The sequence below is a fragment of the Sceloporus occidentalis genome, unplaced genomic scaffold, assembly GCF_023333645.1.
Source record: "Sceloporus occidentalis isolate IW3139 unplaced genomic scaffold, rSceOcc1.0.p SCAF_5, whole genome shotgun sequence".
Taxonomy (NCBI): Eukaryota; Metazoa; Chordata; class Lepidosauria; order Squamata; family Phrynosomatidae; genus Sceloporus; species Sceloporus occidentalis.
The window spans coordinates 169535955-169558722 of record NW_028316985.1 but is presented as its reverse complement, the minus strand read 5'-3'; the positions used below and the strand labels follow the sequence as shown (position 1 = coordinate 169558722).

At 41.8% G+C, this 22768-nt stretch overlaps 1 protein-coding gene across 1 annotated transcript in view; it reads left to right on the top strand.

The window, feature by feature from the left end:
• The first annotated feature begins 5519 nt into the window (after nucleotides 1-5519).
• The window catches only part of LOC149313133 (melanopsin-like), a 69061-nt gene continuing 51812 nt past the window's right edge, over nucleotides 5520-22768 (top strand). The window contains exon 1 of the mRNA XM_089526107.1: nucleotides 5520-5640. Within this exon, the coding sequence (XP_089382233.1) occupies nucleotides 5614-5640 (27 nt within the window). The 5' untranslated portion in view covers nucleotides 5520-5613. The remainder of the gene's footprint in view (nucleotides 5641-22768) is intronic.

The following is a 22768-nucleotide window of genomic DNA, read 5'->3' as shown; positions in this document are numbered from 1 at the left end:
AGATGAACTCCATCCAAGGGTATTAAAAGAACTGGCAAAAGTAATATCGGAGCCATTGGCAATCATATTTGAAAACTCCTGGAGAACAGGAGAGATCCCAGCAGACTGGCGAAGGGCAAACGTTGTCCCCATCTTCAAAAAGGGGAAAAAAGAGGATCCCAACAATTATCGTCCAGTTAGTCTGACATCAATACCAGGAAAGATTCTGGAGCAGATCATTAAACAGAGAGTCTGTGAACATCTAGAAGGCAATGCCATAATCACAAAAAGTCAACATGGGTTTCAGAGAAACAAGTCATGCCAGACAAACCTGATCTCTTTCTTTGATAAAATTACCAGCTTGGTAGATGAAGGGAATGCTGTGGATATAGTATATCTTGATTTCAGTAAGGCCTTTGACAAGGTTTCCCATGACATTCTTGCAAACAAGCTTGTAAAATGTGGGCTAGACAAAGGAACTGTTAAATGGATCTGTAATTGGTTGACCGGCCGAACCCAAAGGGTGCTCAACAATGGCTCCTTTTCATCCTGGAGAGAAGTGACCAGTGGGGTCCCCCAGGGCTCTGTCCTGGGCCCAGTGCTATTCAACATCTTTATCAATGACCTGGATGACAGAATTGGGAGCATACTTATCAAATTTGCAGATGACACCAAATTAGGAGGAATAGCTAATACCCCAGAGGACAGGATCAAGATTCAAAATGACCTGAATAGACTAGAAAGCTGGGCCAAAGCTAACAAAATGAAATTCAACACAGAGAAATGTAAGGTATTGCACTTAGGGCGGAAAAATAAAATGCACAGATATAGGATGGGTGACACCTGGCTGAATGAAACTACGTGTGAAAGGGATCTAGGAGTCCAAGTAGATCACAAGTTGAACATGAGTGAACAGTGTGATGCGGCAACTAAAAAGGCCAATGCTATTTTAGGCTGCATCAATAGAAGTATAGTGTCTAGATCAAGAGAAGTAATAGTGCCACTGTATTCTGCTTTGGTCAGGCCCCACCTAGAATATTGTGTCCAGTTCTGGGCACCACAATTCAAAAAGGACATTGAGAAACTGGAGCGTGTCCAAAGGAGGGCGACAAAAATGGTGAAGGGTCTGGAGACCATGCCCTATGAGGAACGACTTAGGGAGCTGGGGATGTTTAGCCTGGAGAAAAGAAGGTTAAGAGGTGATATGATAGCCCTGTTTAAATATTTGAAAGGATGTCATATTGAGGAGGGAGCAAGCTTGTTTTCTGCTGCTCCAGAGAACAGGACCCGGAACAATGGATGCAAGCTACAGGAAAAGACATTCCACCTGAACATTAGGAGGAACTTCCTGACAGTAAGGGCTGTTCGACAGTGGAATGCACTTCCTCGGAAGGTGATAGAGTCTCCTTCCTTGGAGGTCTTTAAACAGAGGCTGGATGGCCATCTGTCAGGGATGCTTTGATTTGGATTTCCTGCATGGCAGGGGGTTGGACTGGATGGCCCTAGTGGTCTCTTCCAACTCTACGATTCTATTATTCTATGATTCTATGATTTAAATGCAATGTATTTGTATTCAGATATGAGGAAAAACTAGACTATGATTTGACTGATACTGGGAACACATTTTATTTATTAATAAAACAATTTTGGAGATTTAATCATAATATGGCTTCCAGTTCAGGAGTTCTCTAATGTCTTAAAAGTTGAGAACAGTTCATTCATTATGAAACCAAATTCTCAGAGAAGTATAAAATATTGCAATGCTAAATACTCTTGACCAAAAATAAATTCCAATGGATCCTGTAGATGGCACTAAGGCTTAGGATGCAACTTGATCTTCATGATTTAACTTATGCAAGATCTCAACTGGCGATACTAAAAGCGATTAAATATTTTCATATGTAAGAACTGAAGTCATTTTGATGCATGTTTACCAAAAAGTCAAAGAGACAATTTTAAGGTCTTTCAACTCACAGCAAATAACTACATAAATGTTCAAAATAATTGAATTGGATTCTAAAATCAGCAGCTTATTTTAGAACAGAGAAAATATCCACTTTTTAAATTGCTATTTTCTCTGCTGATCTTAAATAAGCCACTGACCGCAGGGTGGACATAAAGCCATTTGTCACCATAGACAGATCTGATGTCTCTAGAAATGGGTGCAGCTGACACACTAGGGCTGAATCTACAGGAGGGCTGTGTCCCAGCTCCACTATGTAGTATCCCTGCCTTGGTTTAACCACTTTACTGCCACAAACACCTGTTTTAATCCAAACTGAAATCAGTTTGGAAAGCCAAACAGGACCAATGTTACGTAGTCACATCAGTGCAATTGGGTGTTTCTACTGTGTGCACATGTTCACTATATCAGTTAATTTTATTCCTTACAGTATATGCACATAATCATATATTCACTTGATCAAATAGCCTTTGTCTTTTTCTTTTGTTCTGTTTGCCCACTGGCCCTTCTATAAAGTGAAGCCAGTAGAGAAGAGAGCAGTTAAATGTCGATCTGAAAATGTGTGCTTTCAAACACCAAGTAAAAGAAAGAGAAGAAGGAAGGAAATGGAAAAAAGGCAACACCACCATTTCTGGATGCTGATACAGAGCTATTCTTCCAATGGCAGGAATGATCTCCTGACCGAGGTGGCCATCCACATCAGAGTGTCTCCAAGCAATTTTATCTGCAAAGGTAAAGCCAAATTGTTCACAGCAAGTAGTCTGGGCTCTCTTCTTGTGGATCAATGTGTAAAAGACATCTGATAACTCAAACAGCTTCACTGGCCAGAAATGATGTCAGAGAAGAATATCTCTTTGCCATCTGAATTGTTACCAAGTAGGCCTCTGTATAGGGTCTAGCATGTGTTTGATTGAACTTGCTCCACGTTTTCTGCCAACATCGCTTTAGTCACTGCCTGACTCATTTCATCTCTGCCAGCTCCCTGGGAAACCAAGGAGCTGGTTTGGCTCCATTTCAATGGGTTGAAACTCAAAAGGAATAATGTTCCCTAACATAGCCGTTACCCATTTCCAGAAATTAACTGAAGTTTTGATAGAATCTCCTGCAGAGACAACAGGAAAATCCCTGAGAACCACCAGGAAGCCATCCAGGGCCATCAGCCTTCTGGGACAGATCATACAAATAAAGATGATGATGATGATGATGATGATGATGATGATGATGATGATGATTATCTTAAATGGTCCCCAGTTCTGCAGAGCTCCTGAGTCCTTGTGAATCTAAGCCTGGTCAGTTAGTGATCTGCTGATGACTGCAGAGCCAGAGACAGGTCCTCCATTTCAAGATCATCATCACCCCATTCAACACAGAAAATAAGGGGCTAGATATCACATGGTTGTCATGGCAGACATGAAATCTGGAACCATTCCCAACAATGCAGTCTCAGCATGGATGTTGAAGTCCTCCAGCACAACACACAGAGGAGACACCAACCCCAACCCCAACCCCAACTCTAAGACAATTACTGCTTGCTCAGGAAGGGAAACTGTGAAGCAGTGGGATTAGTGGTACACCAACAGAATCCCTATTCTCTCCTGGTCATGTACCTTCAGATACACAAATTCAGATTGTGGGATAGAGAACCTGGATTGGGACAGAATCCCGATGGACCACTTAAACTTCACTTCCCCGCCCCATCCATGCCTGCTGCATGGTAGGCAAAACTGAGAGAAATTACCCTGTCAGCCACCACATCCAAGCAGATCCCTGATGCACAGCACATTGCATGTGTATCCAGGCTCATTTCCTGAATGGCAACTGGCAGTAGGAAAAGGAGGAGATTGCATTTCAGGTTGCTTGATTCAACCAAGGAAGTCAGGGCCCTGATTCTGAAGATCTGGGCAGTTGATGACTTGAAGGTCTCTCATTCATAGGGTCACCATAAATCAATGGCTGCATCTGCACTGCAAGAATAATTCAGTTTGAAACCACTTTAACTGCCATGGCTCAATGGTATGGAATCCTAGGATTTGGAGTTTGTTTTGGCATCAGAACTTCCTGACATGAAAAGGCTAAATATCTCACAAAACTAAAAATCCCAGAACTCCATAGCATTGAATCATGGCAGTTAAAGTGGTGCCACTGGAATATTTCATGGCAGTTAAAGTGGTGTCAAACTGGATTATTTCTGAAAGTGTGGATGCAGCCAAGGTCAGCTTGATGACAAATATCAACACCTAGAACCATTTTCATTTTGCTTTCTTTGATGAATTCACTCAAGGATATTTCCTTTTCTTCAACTTTGTTTCATTTGTAATAACTTCTAGCCAGAAATATTACATGGACATGGTGGATAGAGTCGATCAATATCACTTCAAGGAGGTAAAGCATGGTTTGCTGTCATTATTTTCTCAGTTTGTCAGTCAGATGCTATCTAATGCATCTCGTTCTGCTTGAATCCAAACAACAGTTCCAGCAATATGGCAAATAATTGGTATGGGCCAAGTATTTACAGCCTGAAATTATATTTCTGCTATTCTCTCTCTGTAATAATAATAATAATAATAATAATAATAATTTTTATTTATATGCCACCCTTCCAACAGATCAAAGTGGTTTACAAAAATGCATAAACAATTACATAGACAATAATATAATACATACACAACTAAAAATTCATCCCCTTACCTTAACTAAATATAGTTTAAATTAATCAAATTACAGTTAACATCAGAATACAGTTAAATTAATTACATTAAAATATACCCTCTAAATATATTTGTAATTTCCATCATAGTTCACACTTTTAATGATATTTCCATGAAGGAGCTTTTGACTGAGCAGTTTTAAATCTGTTTGTTGTTGTTGTTGTTGTTGTTCTTATGTGATCAGAAGGGGAATCATGCACCCTTCCAGATATCGTTGGACTACAATTTCTAATCTTTGGTGCCAGGGGCACAATTCCAATCCGATTTAGATTGTATAGATAATGAAGTTTTATGTTAAGTTACAGTTAGCAGAAACCTATACAGTCTAACCCTACAAATGTTTACTTGACATTAGGTTCCATAAAATTCAAGGTAACTTTTTGTGAATGGAAGTGTGCCTAGGATGCAAAGAATACAGTCCAGTCCTAGACATTTCCTCACAGGTCATCTACAATGAGATCAAAGGAACTGCAGCCTTCGGAGAGGAACTGCGATTCTCACTGTTCTCTGTGGGGATGACTTCTGAGTAGATAGGTGTAGGATTGTACTCTTAATCCAGTTTCTCCACATCCTTTTTGGACCCAGAACAATGGACCCAATGCTGAGTGTCCCTCTGATGATGATGCTCGGGGGGGGGGGGAGGGGGAGCATCCCTGGTGCGCGCTCCCTCAGGCGCGCGCCCTGGCAGCAGCCTCCTCCTGGCAGAGAGAGAGAGAGAGAGAGGCTGGGAGCTTATAAAGAGAGGCAGCGGCGGCGCCTGGGAAGAAGGCTTCCTGCGCGGGAAAGGCAACCTGGGGCGGCGAGGCTGGCGCCCCTGCCCTGCCTCCTCCTCCCTTCCGGGCTCTTCTTGGTGCTGGGAGCTCGAGGGAAGCTGGCCCCCAGCCCCGGAGTCCAGCCGAGGGATGCCGTCGGGGGCCAAGTGAAGGGAGCCCGGTCTGGCTGCTCTGTGGGCGCCTGGGAGGCATGGCAGACCCGGAGGCACCTGGACAGGTAGGCAGCCCCGCAGCTTTGGGGGGAAGGAAGGCCAAGGCCAAGGCCCAGGGCCACTGAAAGCTCAGCCCCGCTCCCAGCAATGTCCCCGGCAGGCTGCTTGGAGGAGGGCCTTTGGGGGATTCCTCCTGGACTGGCCCCGGGAAAGGAGGACCTGGGAAGGACTTTGAGAGAGGCATTCAGCCCTGGAAAAGCTCTGGCTACTCAGATCTTACGCTCAACAATGTGTTCCTCTGAGTGCCTTCAAGTTCGTTTCCGACTTCCCAAGGCAAACTTAGCATGGAGATTCTTCAATAGGGGTGTGTGTGTGTGTGTGTGTGTTTGCTTGCCATGGCCACCCTCTGAGGCTGAGACAGTGTGACTTGCCCAAGGTCACTCAGTGGGTTTTATGAGGCTGTGTTGGGATTCGAACCCTGGTCCTAGTCCAGCGCTCAAACCCCTCCACCACACTGGCTCCATTCAATTCAAAATCTAGACCAGAATACATCTTGCAATCCAGTAGAAACAAGGTTTTGGGGTGAGGTTTTTTGGAGTTTGTTTTTGGCCACTGAATATCCCTTCTCTGTTTGAAAAGTTTCCCCCCTCTTTTCTCTCATTTCAAAGTTTTCCCCTATTTTATTTGTCATGGCAAAGCCCTAGATCAGGGCAGATCAGACATCCCCCAACACACACACAAACACACACAGACCCTTCCCTTGGGGCTTCTTTTGCTTAATGGTTCAATCCAGCCCTGAATTGGCTTTGGAGGGATGTGGCTTTGGACCACTCACCACCTTTTCTGCCTCTCCATGAAGAAGAGAAAGAGAGAGAATGGATGTAGAAGCAAAAGGATAACAGTTTGCTTTTGGTTCCTATGAACAGCCACATTGCTTTGATCAGAACAATCCCATGCAATAGAGTGCTTCCAGAATATGTTCATTCATGCCTGTGCTTTAGGCTTTGATTGTGTATTCCTGCATGGCAGGGGTTGGTTTTGATGGCCCTTGAGGTCTCTTCCAACTCTGCACTTCTCTAGATTCCATTAGATGTATTTGTTGCAAGGAATTACGGGGGGGGGGGGGGGGAGAGACCCAGCTCCTTCAATAAGACGGCAACAAAATCAATGCAAAATTCCCCAAAGCTTTGTAGCCCCAGCAGGTTAGAGCTCTAGAGTCTGGACTGTGAAAACATGTGTCTCTCCAGCAGTGCAGTCATCTATTTTTCTGTTTAGAAGTTCTCCAGAGTGCCATGGTGTTTGAACACTGAAATACCTTCAAGGCACCAGTTCTCCTTTGATCTTGGCAGGAAAACAGGGGTAGTCCTGGTTTGTACTTCGATGGAAGACTGCCAACAAATACCAGGTGTGATAGGCTATATTTCACAGGAAAGAACTGGCAAACCACCTCTGAATATCCCTTGGCTAAGAAGCCCCTATGAAATTCATAGGGTTGCCATAAGTCAGCAGGTGACTTGAAGCAGGTGACACACAGAGACAGAGGGCTGGACCATTGTCTGTTATTTTCTTGAATAGTTATATTTTTCTGCATCTCCTCCAAGGAGCTCCATGAGACACATGGTCTTCCACTTCTTTTTATCCCCATAATCTGTCAGGTTGGTTAGGCTAAGAGACCATACCTGGCCCAAGTTCACCCATGAGTGAGTTTCATGGAATTTGAGTCTTTCTGGTCATAGAATAGTGTATGGATTGTTAGTCTTTTAATGTGCTGTATAAGTCTGTGTTGACATTGGAGTTTATCAGACAAGGGAAATTGGAAGTATAATCCAATGGCGATCTGAACGCAATCATGGGGGTTTCACGTTATTGTGTGATGTACTGCTGCATGCAATTTCGGGCAATGGCAAGCTATTTTCAGGCAATGGGAAGTCAGTTCGAACACAATTCGAATTCATGTAAATTCACTGAACTAGCGAATTCATGTGAATGCGTTCTGGCCCCATTTTCTTTTCATTCAAAATTAAGAGAAATTCCTCCCATGTGATAAACTCCATTGAATCCCTTTTCCTTGTCTGAGAAGTGGAATTACTTTTTGGAAAGGGACAGGTTTTTGGGGAATTGGTCATAAATTGCTTTATTGCAAAACTTGGTGTTTTCCATTGAGTCAACAGCAACTTCAGTGATTTGAAAGTGTCTTCAAAACTCGCTGGGATAATGGTGAAGCAATATAGTAAAATCACGGTGACTTTGTATGTGCCTGTACAGATGCCACTGAGTTGATATCCCATACAGCTGTCTGACTGTGGTATCCACTTGAATAAACAGCAACTATTTATTATTTGGAACAGATGAATTCACATATACACACACATCAAAGGCTTTTTTTAAAGTTGCATTTTAGAAGAATTCTATGTCCCCTTCAAAAGATTAAAATGTATATGGCTGCAGTATGTTAAAAAATAAGTTTGCGACAGGGAGCAGGTGTAATATTTGTGGAATGTGTTATCAGTGTTTGGTTTAAATAATGTATACTGTTGGAGTTTATTTATTTATTTATATCTCATCTTTCTCCCAATATGGGACCACAGCAGCTTCTCATCATAGCTTCTCCGAAGGACCATTGGCTCTTTCTGGTTGTTGTTTCTTTTTTAAAAAAGGAAAGTGTAATTTTGTAACAGAATTATATATGAAAAGAAACAACAAAGATTCTTGTGCAACCTTGTAGGCTGATAGATTTTTAATGGCATATGCTTTTATGGACAAGATATGTTACATTGAGGTACCACAACACTATGTCATGTTACTGAAACCAACTAACACAGTTAATACCCTCCAAACTAAATTAACTGAGGAACTGTTGTTGTTGTGTGCCTCTAAGTCATTTGGATTTATGATGACCCATAAGCGAACTTACCATAGGGTTTTCTTGGCATGTTTGTTCAGAGGGGTTTGCCATTGTCATCCTTTGAGGCTGAATGAATGATACTCATTCAGTAATAAAGTATCTAAGTATCATCCTTCGAGGCTGAGAGTATTAAAATATAGATTATACATGTACTAGTTCTGAAGCATAAAGACCCCCCCCATCCACCCCCCTAACCCGCCCTCCCTGAAATATAAAATCATAACATTAAAATCATACATAAATACATACGTGGCAATAGTATAAAAGAATATTGGCCATTAACAAGTGGCAGCTAGTATAAGAGCATAATAAAATGAACAGATTTCTACATTCTGGATCTCGTCAGTCGGGAAAGGCCGGTCTTTGCATTTTTTCCCTTAAACCTTCCATAGAAATTGTTCCAAGTCTGTGATTTTCCTCTAGTCATATGGTGTCATCCATATACTGTATCTTAGATTGTTGATCTTTCTTCCTCCTATTTTCACTCCTTCTTCTAAATCTAAACATTTTTTTTTGCCCTTGGTATCCTCTGGGGTTTGGTTCCAGGACCCTTTGTGGATATCAAAATCCATGGATGCTGAAGTCCTGTTATATACATTGGGGTAATAAAATGTTGTCTCTTATACAAAATGGCAAAATCAATGTTTGCTTTTTCAAACTTATATATTTTTAAAATATTTTCAATCAGTGGATGCTTGAATCCATGGATAAACAATCCGTGGATATGGAGGGCTGACTGTATGATGATTTCTGTATGACTGTATGACTATTTGATGTGTTTGTAGCTATCAGCATTAATCAGGTTTGGGAATACATTATGTATGTAGATACATGCTTGGCCCCGTCACAAGAGCAAAACAATGGAATTTACCACACAGGTCCTCCTCGGTCCGGCCTCAGAACGGAACAGAAGGAGCAGGAACGAGTGCGGAATGAGTGGGGGACAGATTTTACCGCACACCCCAGTCCCTCACTTGTTCTGTTTGAACACTGTTCAAAACAGTTCTCAAAAGCTGTTCCCTTCTGGAATGGAATGGGCATGGAAGAGAGGGGAACGGAATGAGTGAGGGACTCATGTGTGCGGTAAAATCCGTCCCCCACTCGTTCCATTCCTGGAACATCCCTGAAGTCCAGTGCGGTAAACTCCAATACTATATTCCTTTCTTTCCCTTTCCCTTTCTCCTCCCTTCTTCGATTACTAGTCAATTTTGAATATGCTTTGCCTATATACGTGAATCAGGTAACTGTGGTTAGTGCAAACCTCCAAACGATGCTTTATAGATGTAGTTCAGGCCATGATTTCAATTTCAAAGATAGATACTAATCATTGTTTGCTCAGGTCAAACATCATAGTAAACTATTATTAATGTTAACCAAGGACTCATTCACACTACAGCTTGCTACAGTGCTGTTATTCCACTTTATCTACCATGGTTCTGTCCTGTGGTATCCTGGGATTGGCAGTTTGTTGAGGGGCATCTAGAATTTTCAGCCAGAGTCCTCTAGTGCCTCACCAAACTAGAAACCCCAGGATTCCTTAGGATGAAACCATGACAATTAAATTTAAATAATAGTGCTATAATTGTGTAGTATGAATGGACCCAAGGAAATGGAAAAAAATGGTGCAATAGAGAGATAATGCCAAATAAACTAGGTCAAAGTATATCCCCAGTCATCCAAAAACAGTTGCAGGAATTGAAAAATGCAAACTAGGCCTTGTATCATGTCCAGTCTTTCTCACCTACCAACAGAAAGATCTTTTTTGCTAAATAGCTGAGTGATTTGTGAATTCATTCATGATACTGTGAAAGCCAGCAAAGCAAGAATCTGGTTCTTCATCTGTCTAAAATTATTTTGGGTTTCCCCAAGGAACTGCTTTCTTCTACAGAGCATAAAACTACTTACTGGGGGGTGAGGAACACCACCTTCTGAAGTAGTCTGTTTTGCTGGCAAATGTCTCTTACCATCAGGGATTTTTCATTTAGTCTGAATGTCCTTTCTTGTTATCTGAATCTGTTGGTTCAGGTCCTATCCTCTGGAGCAGCAGAAAACAAGCTTGCTGCATCTTTCACATGGCAGCTTAAGGCATTTGAAGATGGCTGTCATATCACTTCTTCGCCTTCTCTTCAGCATGCTAAATATACCCAATTCCCTCAACAACTCCTCTTAAGGGCTTAGTCTTTACCATCTTCCTTGCCTTCCTGCAGGCACGTCCTGGATTATCAACATCCTTCTTAAATTGTGCTACCCGAAGTTGACATTCCAGGTGAGATCTGATCAAAGCAGAACAGAGTGAGTCAATTACATTTCCTGATCTGAACACTACAGTTCTGATAAGACCTAGAATAGTATTGGTCTTTTTTTTTTACTCTGCATCACTTTGCACTCCTGTTTACCTTCTGATCTACAGTGCGCCCGCGCCATACACGGGTGTGCCATACGCAGACTTGAGCGTACGCGCTCAAGCCGCGGCGCGTGCGCGTCGCGGAAGGGGCGGTGCGTCCCATTCAATTGAATGGGCGCGTGCGCCCACTGAACCCCACGCGCCGCCGCGCCGCCGAGCACGAGCCCCATTGTTTCCAATGGGGCTCGAGCATAGGTGGAATTTGCCTTACGCGGAGGGATCCGCACTGTACTAAGATCTATGGATATTTTTTCATATACAGTCACCCCTCTGTTTTTGTGGAGGATCCATTTTGGACTCCCCCCCCCCCCCGCAAAAATGGAAAATCACCAATGTTCATAGAATCATAGAATCATAGAGTTGGAAGAGACCACTAGGGCCATCCAGTCCAACCCCCTGCCATGCAGGAAATCCAATTCAAAGCATCCCTGACAGATGGCCTCTGTTTAAAGACCTCCAAGGAAGGAGACTCTATCACCTTCCGAGGAAGTGCATTCCACTGCCGAACAGCCCTTACTGTCAGGAAGTTCCTCCTAATGTTCAGGTGGAATCTCTTTTCCTGTAGCTTGCATCCATTGTTCCGGGTCCTGTTCTCTGGAGCAGCAGAAAACAAGCTTGCTCCCTCCTCAATATGACATCCTTTCAAATATTTAAACAGGGCTATCATATCACCTCTTAACCTTCTTTTCTCCAGGCTAAACATCCCCAGCTCCCTAAGTCGTTCCTCATAGGGCATGGTTTCCAGACCCTTCACCATTTTTGTCGCCCTCCTTTGGACACGCTCCAGTTTCTCAATGTCCTTTCTGAATTGTGGTGCCCAGAACTGGACACAATATTCTAGGTGGGGCCTGACCAGAGCAGAATACAGTGGCACTATTACTTCTCTTGATCTAGACACTATACTTCTATTGATGCAGCCTAAAATAGCATTGGCCTTTTTAGCTGCCGCATCACACTGTTCACTCATGTTCAACTTGTGGTCTACTTGGACTCCTAGATCCCTTTCACACGTAGTTTCATTCAGCCAGGTGTCACCCATCCTATATCTGTGCATTTTATTTTTCCGCCCTAAGTGCAATACCTTACATTTCTCTGTGTTGAATTTCATTTTGTTAGCTTTGGCCCAGCTTTCTAGTCTATTCAGGTCATTTTGAATCTTGATCCTGTCCTCTGGGGTATTAGCTATTCCTCCTAATTTGGTGTCATCTGCAAATTTGATAAGTATGCTCCCAATTCTGTCATCCAGGTCATTGATAAAGATGTTGAATAGCACTGGGCCCAGGACAGAGCCCTGTGGGACCCCACTGGTCACTTCTCTCCAGGATGAAAAGGAGCCATTGTTGAGCACCCTTTGGGTTCAGCCGGTCAACCAATTACAGATCCATTTAACAGTTCCTTTGTCTAGCCCACATTTTACAAGCTTGTTTGCAAGAATGTCATGGGAAACCTTGTCAAAGGCCTTACTGAAATCAAGATATACTATATCCACAGCATTCCCTTCATCTACCAAGCTGGTAATTTTATCAAAGAAAGAGATTAGGTTTGTCTGGCATGACTTGTTTCTCTGAAACCCATGTTGACTTTTTGTGATTATGGCATTGCCTTCTAGATGTTCACAGACTCTCTGTTTAATGATCTGCTCCAGAATCTTTCCTGGTATTGATGTCAGACTAACTGGACGATAATTGTTGGGATCCTCTTTTTTCCCCTTTTTGAAGATGGGGACAACGTTTGCCCTTCACCAGTCTGCTGGGATCTCTCCTGTTCTCCAGGAGTTTTCAAAGATTATTGCCAATGGCTCCGATATTACATTTGCCAGTTCTTTTAATACCCTTGGATGGAGTTCATCTGGTCCCGGAGACTTAAATTCATTTAGATTAATAAGGTGTTCCTCTACTATCTCTTTACTTATTCTGTGCTGAAATTCCCCTATTCTGTCCTCTGCTCCATTATCCTCAGGTTGAGCACCCTTTGCCTTTTCTGAGAAGACTGAGGCAAAGAAGGTGTTGAGTAATTCTGCCTTTTCTCTGTCTTCTGTTAGCATTTTGCCATCTTCTCCACGCAGTGACCCTACCATTTCCTTCTTCTTCCTTTTGCTGCGGACATATCCAAAAAAGCCCTTTTTATTGTTCTTAGCCTCTCTAGCAAGCCTGAGTTCATTCTGCGCTTTAGCTTTTCTGACTTTACCCCTACACATGCCTGCTATTTCTTTGAATTCCTTTTTTGTGATTTCCCCCTTTTTCCATTTCTTATACATGTTCCGTTTCAAACTTAGCTCGGTTGAAAGTTCCTTAGTCATCCATCCTGGTTTCTTGAGACACCTCCCGTTTTTCTTTCTCACTGGAACTGTTTGAAATTGTGCCTTCAGTATCTCTCTTTTGAGAAACTCCCATCCATCCTGAACTCCTTTATCTTTTAGTATTTCTGACCATGGAATCGCCCTCAATACTTCTCTAAGTTTACTGAAATTCGCTCTCCTAAAGTCTAGGATGCGTGTCTGACTATGCCTGGCTTCTCCTTTCCACTGTATTACAAACTCCAGGAGAACATGGTCACTTCCACCCAATGATCCCACCACTTGCACCCCATTAACCAAGTCATCCTTGTTGGTTAGGATCAGATCTAAAATAGCTGACCCCCTTGTTGCCTCTTCCACCTTTTGGACCATGAAATTGTCTTCCAGGCAAGTGAGGAATTTGCTAGACCTTGAGGATTTTGCTGAGTTTGACTTCCAGCAAATATCAGGGTAGTTGAATTCGCCCATCACTACTACATCTCTCCTTTCTGAGTGTGTGGTCATCTGTTCTAGAAAGGCATCATCCAATTCCTCAGTCTGACTTGGGGGTCTGTAGTAGACTCCCACTGTAACATCCTTGTTGTTTCCCTCCCCTTTGATTCTTATCCAGATGCTCTCCACCTGGCTTCCATGATTGATGTCCAGGATCTCTTCACTGGTGTAAATATCTCTGACATATAGTGCTATTCCTCCTCCTTTCTTGTTTGGCCTATTTCTCTTAAAAAGGTTATACCCCTCTATTTCCACATTCCAATCATGAGACTCATCCCACCAGGTTTCAGTGATGCCTATTATATCATATTTGCTTTGTTGTACTAGGAGTTCGAGTTCATCCTGCTTATTTCCCATGCTCTGTGCATTAGTGTAGAGACATCGCAGACCATGGTTCCCTTTTACTTGCTGCCTGTGCAAGTTTTTTTGCCTCCCACTGTTGGGTCCTTGCACTGTTTGCCTTGTTTCCTCTGTGTCAGTTTGACTATTTTCGCCATCCCTTTCGCCTTCCTTAATATTGTCTCCCTTCCCCTCGGAACTCAGTTTAAAGCTCTCCTGATCAAGTTCTTGAGACTGTTGGCAAAAACATTTCTTCCAACTGGCGTGAGATGCAACCCGTCTGTTGCAAGAAGTCCCTCCTCATGGAACCGCAGCCCATGATCGAAGAATCCAAATCCTTCTCGGCAGCACCATCTGCGAAGCCAGTTGTTCACATCTGCTATTTTCCTCTCCCTTCCTGGACCATGCCCTTCAACTGGCAGAAGAGACGAGATGACAATCTGTACATCCATTCCTTTCAGCTTCCTACCAAGCGCCTCGTAATCCCTTTTGATGTTCTGAATGCTGTGTCTTGCAGTATCATTAGTTCCCACGTGGACCAAAAGGAAGGGGTATTGGTCAGTAGGCTTGACCAGTCTTGTCAGCCTCTCTGTCACATCACGGATCTTTGCACCTGGAAGACAGCACACCTCTCGAGACATCTTGTCAGGCCTACAAATCACTGCTTCTGTACCCCTCAGCAAGGAGTCCCCCACTACGACCACACGCCTCCTCCGAGGCTTAGCAGCGACTGTTCCCTCGGGTGGGACTCTCAGGCTCCCCTGCTCCGTCCCTGAAGTCTGTCCATGCTGCTCTTCTTCATCCTCCTTGATAAGGGAAAGAGCTTGGAATCGATTCTCTAGCTGCAAGCTCCCCGAACAATTCCTTCTTGGCTTACTTCTCTTTGTGACATTCCTCCAGCTGTCTGCCTCCTCTGTTTGGCAAGTGACCTCTTCCACCCTAGCATCTTCCTCTGCGTGGTACTCATCCAAGATGGTTAGTTCTATTGTGTCCAGGAAATCCTCTTGTTCCCTAATCTGCTGAAGTGTAGCTACTCTGGACTCCAGCTGCTGCACTTTCTCCTCCAAGAGTGCTACCAACTTGCACTTGGTGCATGTGAAGTTCTCCACTTCTGTAGGCAAGAAGAGAAACATCCCACAAGAGTTGCAGGTGACTGCAGCAGATCCCTCGTTGTCCATACTGCAAAGTCTTTAGTAATGAGTATAACAGTCAATCTACTGGGAATACTTCTTTAAAGGAATGTACTGGCTGCTATCTTACACTTAAAGGGAAGGTTCTGTTTCAATATCCGATTCTAACCTGATGCCACTTGAGCAGAGTTGTTCAGTTAAAGAAAACTGGAAGTTGGTATATAAAGCTAGTCTGCTAGCTCCGCCCCCTTGTGACTCACAGATACCATTCAAGATAGCTTGAATGGTAGTGCACACCCGTGGACAGCTGTGGGGATGTGCCATGGATACGTGCCCCTTTTTGTTCCCCTCTGTTTGCCACCTGCAAATGGGCAAGGGATGGAGGGATGACTGTACTGCTCTCAGTGTAAGTGTAAACAGTCTGTTTGTGCACCTGATTTTTCCTGCCTAGATATAGCACTAAACATGGATTTAAATATGCAAAGTAGTACTCTACATTTACCTCTGTTGAAATTACTTTTAAAAAACTTTTTACTTTTTCACCTGTTAAGGTGTCTAGATTCTGTCTTCTAAAGAATTAGCTATGTATACTGTAGTTTATATGTGGGCAGTTAAACACCCCTTTAATTTTCTTACAACAAACCTTTTGCCAAGATGTCATTGAAGTGATAAATCCATTCCAGTCTTCAGTGTGAACTTCAAAGTGAACTTATTTAAAGTTTGGAGTAAAACCAGGAACAGATTCATCATCCCACTAATAAGGAGATCATAGTTGTCACTGCCCAGCACTAAATAGACATCTTTATACTGATAGTCCTTAGGATACACAGGTGGGATCTGCAGTGATGTATTCAAGTCTTTCACTCCAAGTCTCAAATCCTTGCAAGATACATTCAAGTCAAGTTGCATATCACATCTGGGAGCTAACTTTAACAGAAAAAGAGGTATATGTTTAGGGTGGTGTGTATGGTTCCAGTAACTAAAAACAATAACTAAAAAGACATGAACAAAGATAGGCTTTAAAAAATTAAATTATCATAGGTGCAGTACATATTGCCAACAAGCAGCGTGCCGGTGCCGATTCTAGGGTTAGGGACCACGTGGCAACCGCACGGTCCCTAACCCTAGAATGTGCAGGCAGAATAGCAATAGTGGTGCCCTGTGTACATAGGTGCCACCATTGGTATGTAAGTGGCGCACTCGTTACATCCGTCCTGTGGCGGAAAAAGAACCTGCTTTTCCCGGGTTCTTTTTCCTCCAGAGGGAAGCCGCAGCTGCCAAACTGTGCGGCTGTTTGGCAGCTGCGGCTTCCCTCCGGAGGAAAGTAGGCCGCTGGCAGGCCGCTCTTTTCGGGCGGTCTGTCCCAGGCCATAGACAATTTATCAAAATTGCATTTTAGAAAAAAATTACTCTTCTCCTAAAATTCCTTGTATGTTTACAAACCTTGGCATTTCTGCTGTTGCCTTTCCTTTCTATGTGGATGACAATACTTTGGCTAAAGAAGTTGGAGAACTAAATTTGCTACTCACAGGGCGTCAGATAACTACTATAGCTTCTCTTCTCTTCCCTGTATCTTCATCCTAATGCAGTTGCACTTTGTGACTCTGGCAGTTGTTACTGTCCCATTTCAAGAATCACTGCTGGCTCACAGAACCAGAGCAAGGAGATGTTCCAATCTTGAACATGTTCCCTGTGCAGCTTTGGCATATTCTGATACCTCTGGAGAAAACATTAAATTACTTTGTTCCTAGATCTGGAGAAATCCATGGCTCATACTGTGGATATTTTAAATTACATGTCTTCATAGAGCAGATCTCATAAATTATCCAGATTCCCTTTTAAAGCTTAAAATGCTGTTTGCTCATAAGTCTACTCCAGGAATTATAAATTAGATTGTTTCACAAACCGAAAACAAAAATATACATTTTTGCTAGTTTCCACATGCATTTCTTAGACTGAATGCTCTGAATGCTCAGAGGTGATTTCCTATAATTTTCCTCTGAAATATGGCCTGTAGTACCTGATATTTATTTGTATCCCACCCCCCTCCATTCCAGTATTAACCAGGTCTAAGCCTTCTTAATTCCCGAGACAGGATCTGATGTCATCAGAGTATTTGGGCTCAGTTGTCATAAGCTAAAGACATAGTGGTTTCAGTGTTGTAATATGACTTTTGAGACCAGGGTTTGATTTCCGAATCAGACATAAAATCCACTGAGTTGACTTAGGGAAAGTCACATGCTATTAGCCTCAGAAGAAGGCAAGGGTAAACCTCTTCTGAATAATTGTTGCCAAGAAAACCCTATGATGCGTTCGCCTTAGGGCCACCATAAGTTGGAAACAATTTGAACACACACAACACCCAAAGGTGATTTAAATTTTTGTGGATGCTTTTCTTATTTAAAACCTTACAAAACAAAACTAAGTAGTAATTCCACTTCCTTGTCAACATTTATTGAAATATAATCTGTACATAGATAAATGTTTTAGAGTTGTGACTGTGATAGAATTGGACTGATGGGAAGTTTGTTACTGAGTTTTGTAAGTGGAGGATATGATTTCATCTGTGAAATTGTGATACAGGTGTTGCTTGTTAAATTTAACATGCCACTTTTAGCAGCAGCATTGCACCCTGTCTATACAAATGGGTTTCGTAATATTCCTTGTTAAATATAATTGCAACAGTTGGGGACAAGCTGGATCAAAATAGCTAGAAGTGAAAGTTCATTTATGTCAGACATTAGCTGATGGATGAGATTTTGAGAGAATCTGCCAGACTGAAGCCAGAGTTGTGTATTAGTCAACATGAAGAGTGGCTGTTTTGTGGTGTGATTGGAAACATAGCCAACTGTAATTCAAAACAACATTTGTTGGTATTCCCTAGGTTCCAATAATTGAGATATTGCAGCTGTAGATTTGCTGTTTTCTTTCTTGGTTTAGACTGATATCCAGCAGATGAACAGAAATGGGCAGAAAATATTTCTGCAGATTTGGTTCATGAGCCTGTATGTCCTATAACCCCAGACACTGGTTTAATTATTGAAAATGGTCTGTGGTAAGCCCTAGGCTTTTATGATTCTCTCCTTCTTTTCTCTTATATGCATGAGCAGAGAATAATAAACACCTCTGCATTCCTTTTGAAAAAGCTACAGTTTTTCTTTGTATGAAAATTGGGAATGATTGTTCAAAAAAAGTATGTAGAGAGATCTTGTAGCACTAACTCTGAAAAAAAGAAGTTGGCAACATGAGCTTTCCTAGACTTCAGTCTACTTCCTCAGATGCATTTGGTGAAATGGAAAGCCAGGAACAGACTTATAGATGCCATTAGTGTGTGAGAATGTCAATTCACATTCAAAATCTTTTGTGTATAGAAATGAAGTAGCAAGTTCAGTTTTTAGTCCAGTTGATGAACAAAGGCAGAGGAAACTAGCTTGTAGGTGACCAGAATAGATGTGTGTGGGAAACAGAGTGATGTGATGAACAGGTCAAGGGTGCCCCCATGAGGATGGGGGTTAGATAGTGTTGAAATGTGTGTAGTGTGCCAGGAAACCATTAGCTTTCTTCAACCGATTGCTGATGGACTGTCGTCTATGGATGAATTCCAGTTCTGCTATTTCTCTTTCCAATCTTTCTTTGTCATTCTTTTGTTCAAAGACTGCTGTGCTGAGATCTGAGATGGAATGCCTGGGGAGATTGTAATGTTCTGCCACCAGTTTTTCTGTATTCCCATTCCTAATGTCTGATACATGTCCGTTTATCCTCTTGCACAAACTGTAGTTTAATAATCTGGTTTGTTAGCTAATGAAATTCACAGCTTGTTTGCAGTAATTCTTATGGTTAAAATCTTTTGAGTTTATCTTCTAACTTGCAATGACAGGTTTATTCCAATTATGCCAAAGAATTTGGATTTAAATGTAAGTTTATCTCACTGATAGCAGTAGGATGATATTATAAAATGTATGTAACTGGATTATAGATATGGCTGAATGAAAAGCTTTTTTTGGCCTTTTTTACTCATGAATGGTGATTGAAACTATAAGCCTTTTATTTGCATTCAGTAATCACATGTAGTTGTTGTGAACATACAATTGCAGAAATACTATCGCATTTGTTTTGTGCATCTTCCACATTTTCAGTTGTTCAGTTGAGTTCTAATGCCTAGCTGAATGCCACCAGACTATGATACTATTTTATCAGAGATGGACAAATTAGTTTACTACAGGGGCTATCCTCTCCTACTTGTCAAAGCTGCTCTCCCCTTGTATTGTTGGCAAAATGCAGTGATGAACTGCAAGAAAGCCCACTGAAACAATCAGGAAAACTTTGTATTAAAGAGGTTTTTCCCAGTTTGCAGCTCAATTTCTGCAATGTGGCTTGCCATAAAACTTGTAGCTGGTGCAAAAATGGGGAGCACCATACATAAGTATAGGGTGCTGCAAAAACAGCTTAGGAAGACATATATGGCCATATGTGGTGTTTTTTTTAAATATATATATTCCCTTGAATATTCATTTATACATTATCTTATCAAATGCTTAGCCAAGCCTTTGTTTGTTTGTTCCTTCAAGGAAACAACTGAAAAAAATCTAACATCCCTTAGAACAGGACTTCAAAGATTATGACTATGAATGTATTGTTACTGCAGCTTCCAAGTGGTAACTCTAGTGTGTGCAATTAACTCAGATATTAGACCAGATGTACCCTATGGAATCAAATAAATTTAAACTCTATTTTTTAAAATTAAAAAAAAAAACCTTCATAGAGTTGCAAGGTGGGCATATGTTAAAAGTAACTGTTAGTAAAAATCGTAGCCAATTACTGAGGCAGATCCTTGCCTCATCTTGCTAAGTGTTGCCAACCTGGTCTAGCAACAGCTCTTCAGGGTTTCAGACAATGAAATTCCCAGGCACAGGCAGGAATGGAACCTCACCCACAACCCAGTATCTATCAGATTGTAGCACTCTTTCTTGTTTCCCTCTATTGTATAGCATTTCCTTTGACATTTATCTTTGGCACTCTGTGTAGCAATTTGGTTTGTCATCTCTTCTATTAAATAAACAATTGCTATTACCAAGTTTTACTGGACCCATTTCCCTTTTGTTTTCTAAAAAGAAACCTAGACTGCAAACTTACTTTGAAGACTGCTTATGTCTCTAGGGTAAGAAGAGCTTTCAAATGTAAATATAAATGAGATTTAAATTAACATAATTTTTTAAGAATCTTAGGCCAAATAAAACGTGTCAGTCTTGAAGATGTCACAAAACTTTGTTTCTGTTCCAACATATCCCTGGCAAACTATACAGATATTCTGGCTCTATCCAGCTGTCATTTACTTGGTGTCTATTCTATCAGGTTGTCTGTCTGTCTGTCTATCTGGGGCGGGTTACAGACCGCCAAAAAATACGTATGGAATACGTATTAGGGTTAGGAAGGGGCGGTGCTTCCGCACCCCCCTAACCCTAGTACGTATTCCATACGTACAACATGGCGGCGCCCCTTCCACATGGGGGCCTCCATGTTTACGTATCGGGCGCATAGCATCCAGACGTGTCGTGGCGCCTATGATGTCGCAAATGCGCCAGCGGCGCCTCGCGACGTCACAGAGGCGCTGCAAGAAGGAGCTCCATTTTGGAGCTCCTTTTTTGCTCCGCGCAGGAGCCATGCGGTGTGGCTGCTGTGGCTGCTGCGGCTCCCGCACGGAGCAAACGGCGGCGGCAGACCGCCTCAAAGCGGCGGTCTATAACCCGCCTTAGAGAGTCATAAAAAGCACAACAACTTCAGCCTGGATTTGCTTTTTAATTTTTTCATCTCCATCTCCTTGTGTGTGTTTCATGTCTTTTGGATTATAAACTAGGAGTGGAAATCAAGTGGTCTTGCAGATACTATTAAAGTGCAACTTGTAGCAGCTCTAGTCAGAATAGCTAGTGGGGGCCTGGCTCAGAGTTGCAGTGCAACAACATCTCAAGGGCCACATGATTCCTTCCTCTGTTATAAACCCAACAGCAGGGGTTTACTATTGATATATTTAAACTGCTCTGAGAGCTTTTTGACTACAGGGCAATGTAATGTTTCCCTTATTTTTCCTTAGCTACATTTTGAATATGAACTACTTAATTATATAATTTTAAAAAATCATGCTTAAACTCCCAAATAAATTGTGGGCAAAGTCTTCCTGCTGTTGATATTGCCCTCTGTCATTAATGACAAAACTAACAAGAAAATGGATTTTCAAACTATATGCAATTGTCATTTTAGTATACAATACTAAACCATACTATAATGCTCTGGAGGATGAATCTCCATCTTTCTGTTCTTCTCTCATCTCAGATGTAACTTTAAGGATAAGATTGAAAGCATTGCCCCCCACTTTTAAACTCATTAAAATTTGTGTAAATTTACAGCGCTTTATAAATAAAGGTTAATAATAATATTATAATAATAATAATAATATAAGAAATTTAGTTATATCTGAGCTTGGTAGAACTGTGGGGCATTTAATCTTTCATTTGTCAGGAGAATAACCCTGGTTTGCTTTTGACATGTTTGAAGAAACCGTTATTTACTACTGGAGAAATTGTTGATGTATCCACACTGCAGAAATAAAGCACTTTAACTGTCACAGCTCCATCCTATGCATTCTTGGGATTTGTAGTTTGGTGAGGTATTCAGCCTGGTCTATCAGAGCTCTGGTGCCCCATCAAACCACAAAACTCCCTTATTGCAACAGCTCCAGTGGCTGCCCATCCATTTCTGGGCAAAATTCAAAGGGGTTCTGATGACCTATTAAGCCTTATATGACTCAGGTCCCAAGCTATGACCATACTATTCCATGTGAACCTGCCCTTGTTTTGAGGTCTTCTGAGGAGGCCTAGCTCCTTGTTCCACTCCCTTCACAGCAACATCTGGCAGAAACATGGGAGAGGGCTTTCAGGGGTTGCTCCCAGGCTCTGGAACTCCCTTACCAGAGAGGCTAGGCAGGTGCTCCCTTACTATCTTTTCACAAACAGGTAAAACTCTTTTTAATTCTGGCAGGCCTTGTAGAATGCAAGAGATTTTAATTATTGTTCGGGTAGGTTTTAAGTGCTTTTAATTTTATGATGGTTTAATTGCTTATTCAACTATGTTTTTTAACTGTTATAAGCCACCTTGAGTCCCAGACTGGGAAAATGCTGCCACTGCCATAATCTATTATTATTATTGGATAGTTATTACTTGTCTATTGTTGCTGCTTTTAACTATCACAAAATTAATCTGAGAAGCAAAATACGGTAATCATAATCAGTAGATCTCACCAAGGTATCCCATTTGAAAGTATTAAATTATATTAAACACTTAGCAAAACAATATAAAAACATGTTCAAACGTATATAACAGATTTTAATCTAGTACTTTGTAATGCCATTGCATAATAATAAACTGTTGTGCTTTGGACTGATTGGCATTTTGATGGTTGGCCTTTTTTATTTGCTTTTAGTGGATTTTTTATTGCTGTAGTTTTTAAAATTACACTGAGTGGTACTTGTGAGATTTATATTCAAATTGATTTTTCTTCTTTGGATAGGTTTTCAAATAAGGAAAAAGCTTTTCTCCAGTTAGTCCTGTTTCTACCCAGTTCAACGAAGTTTTG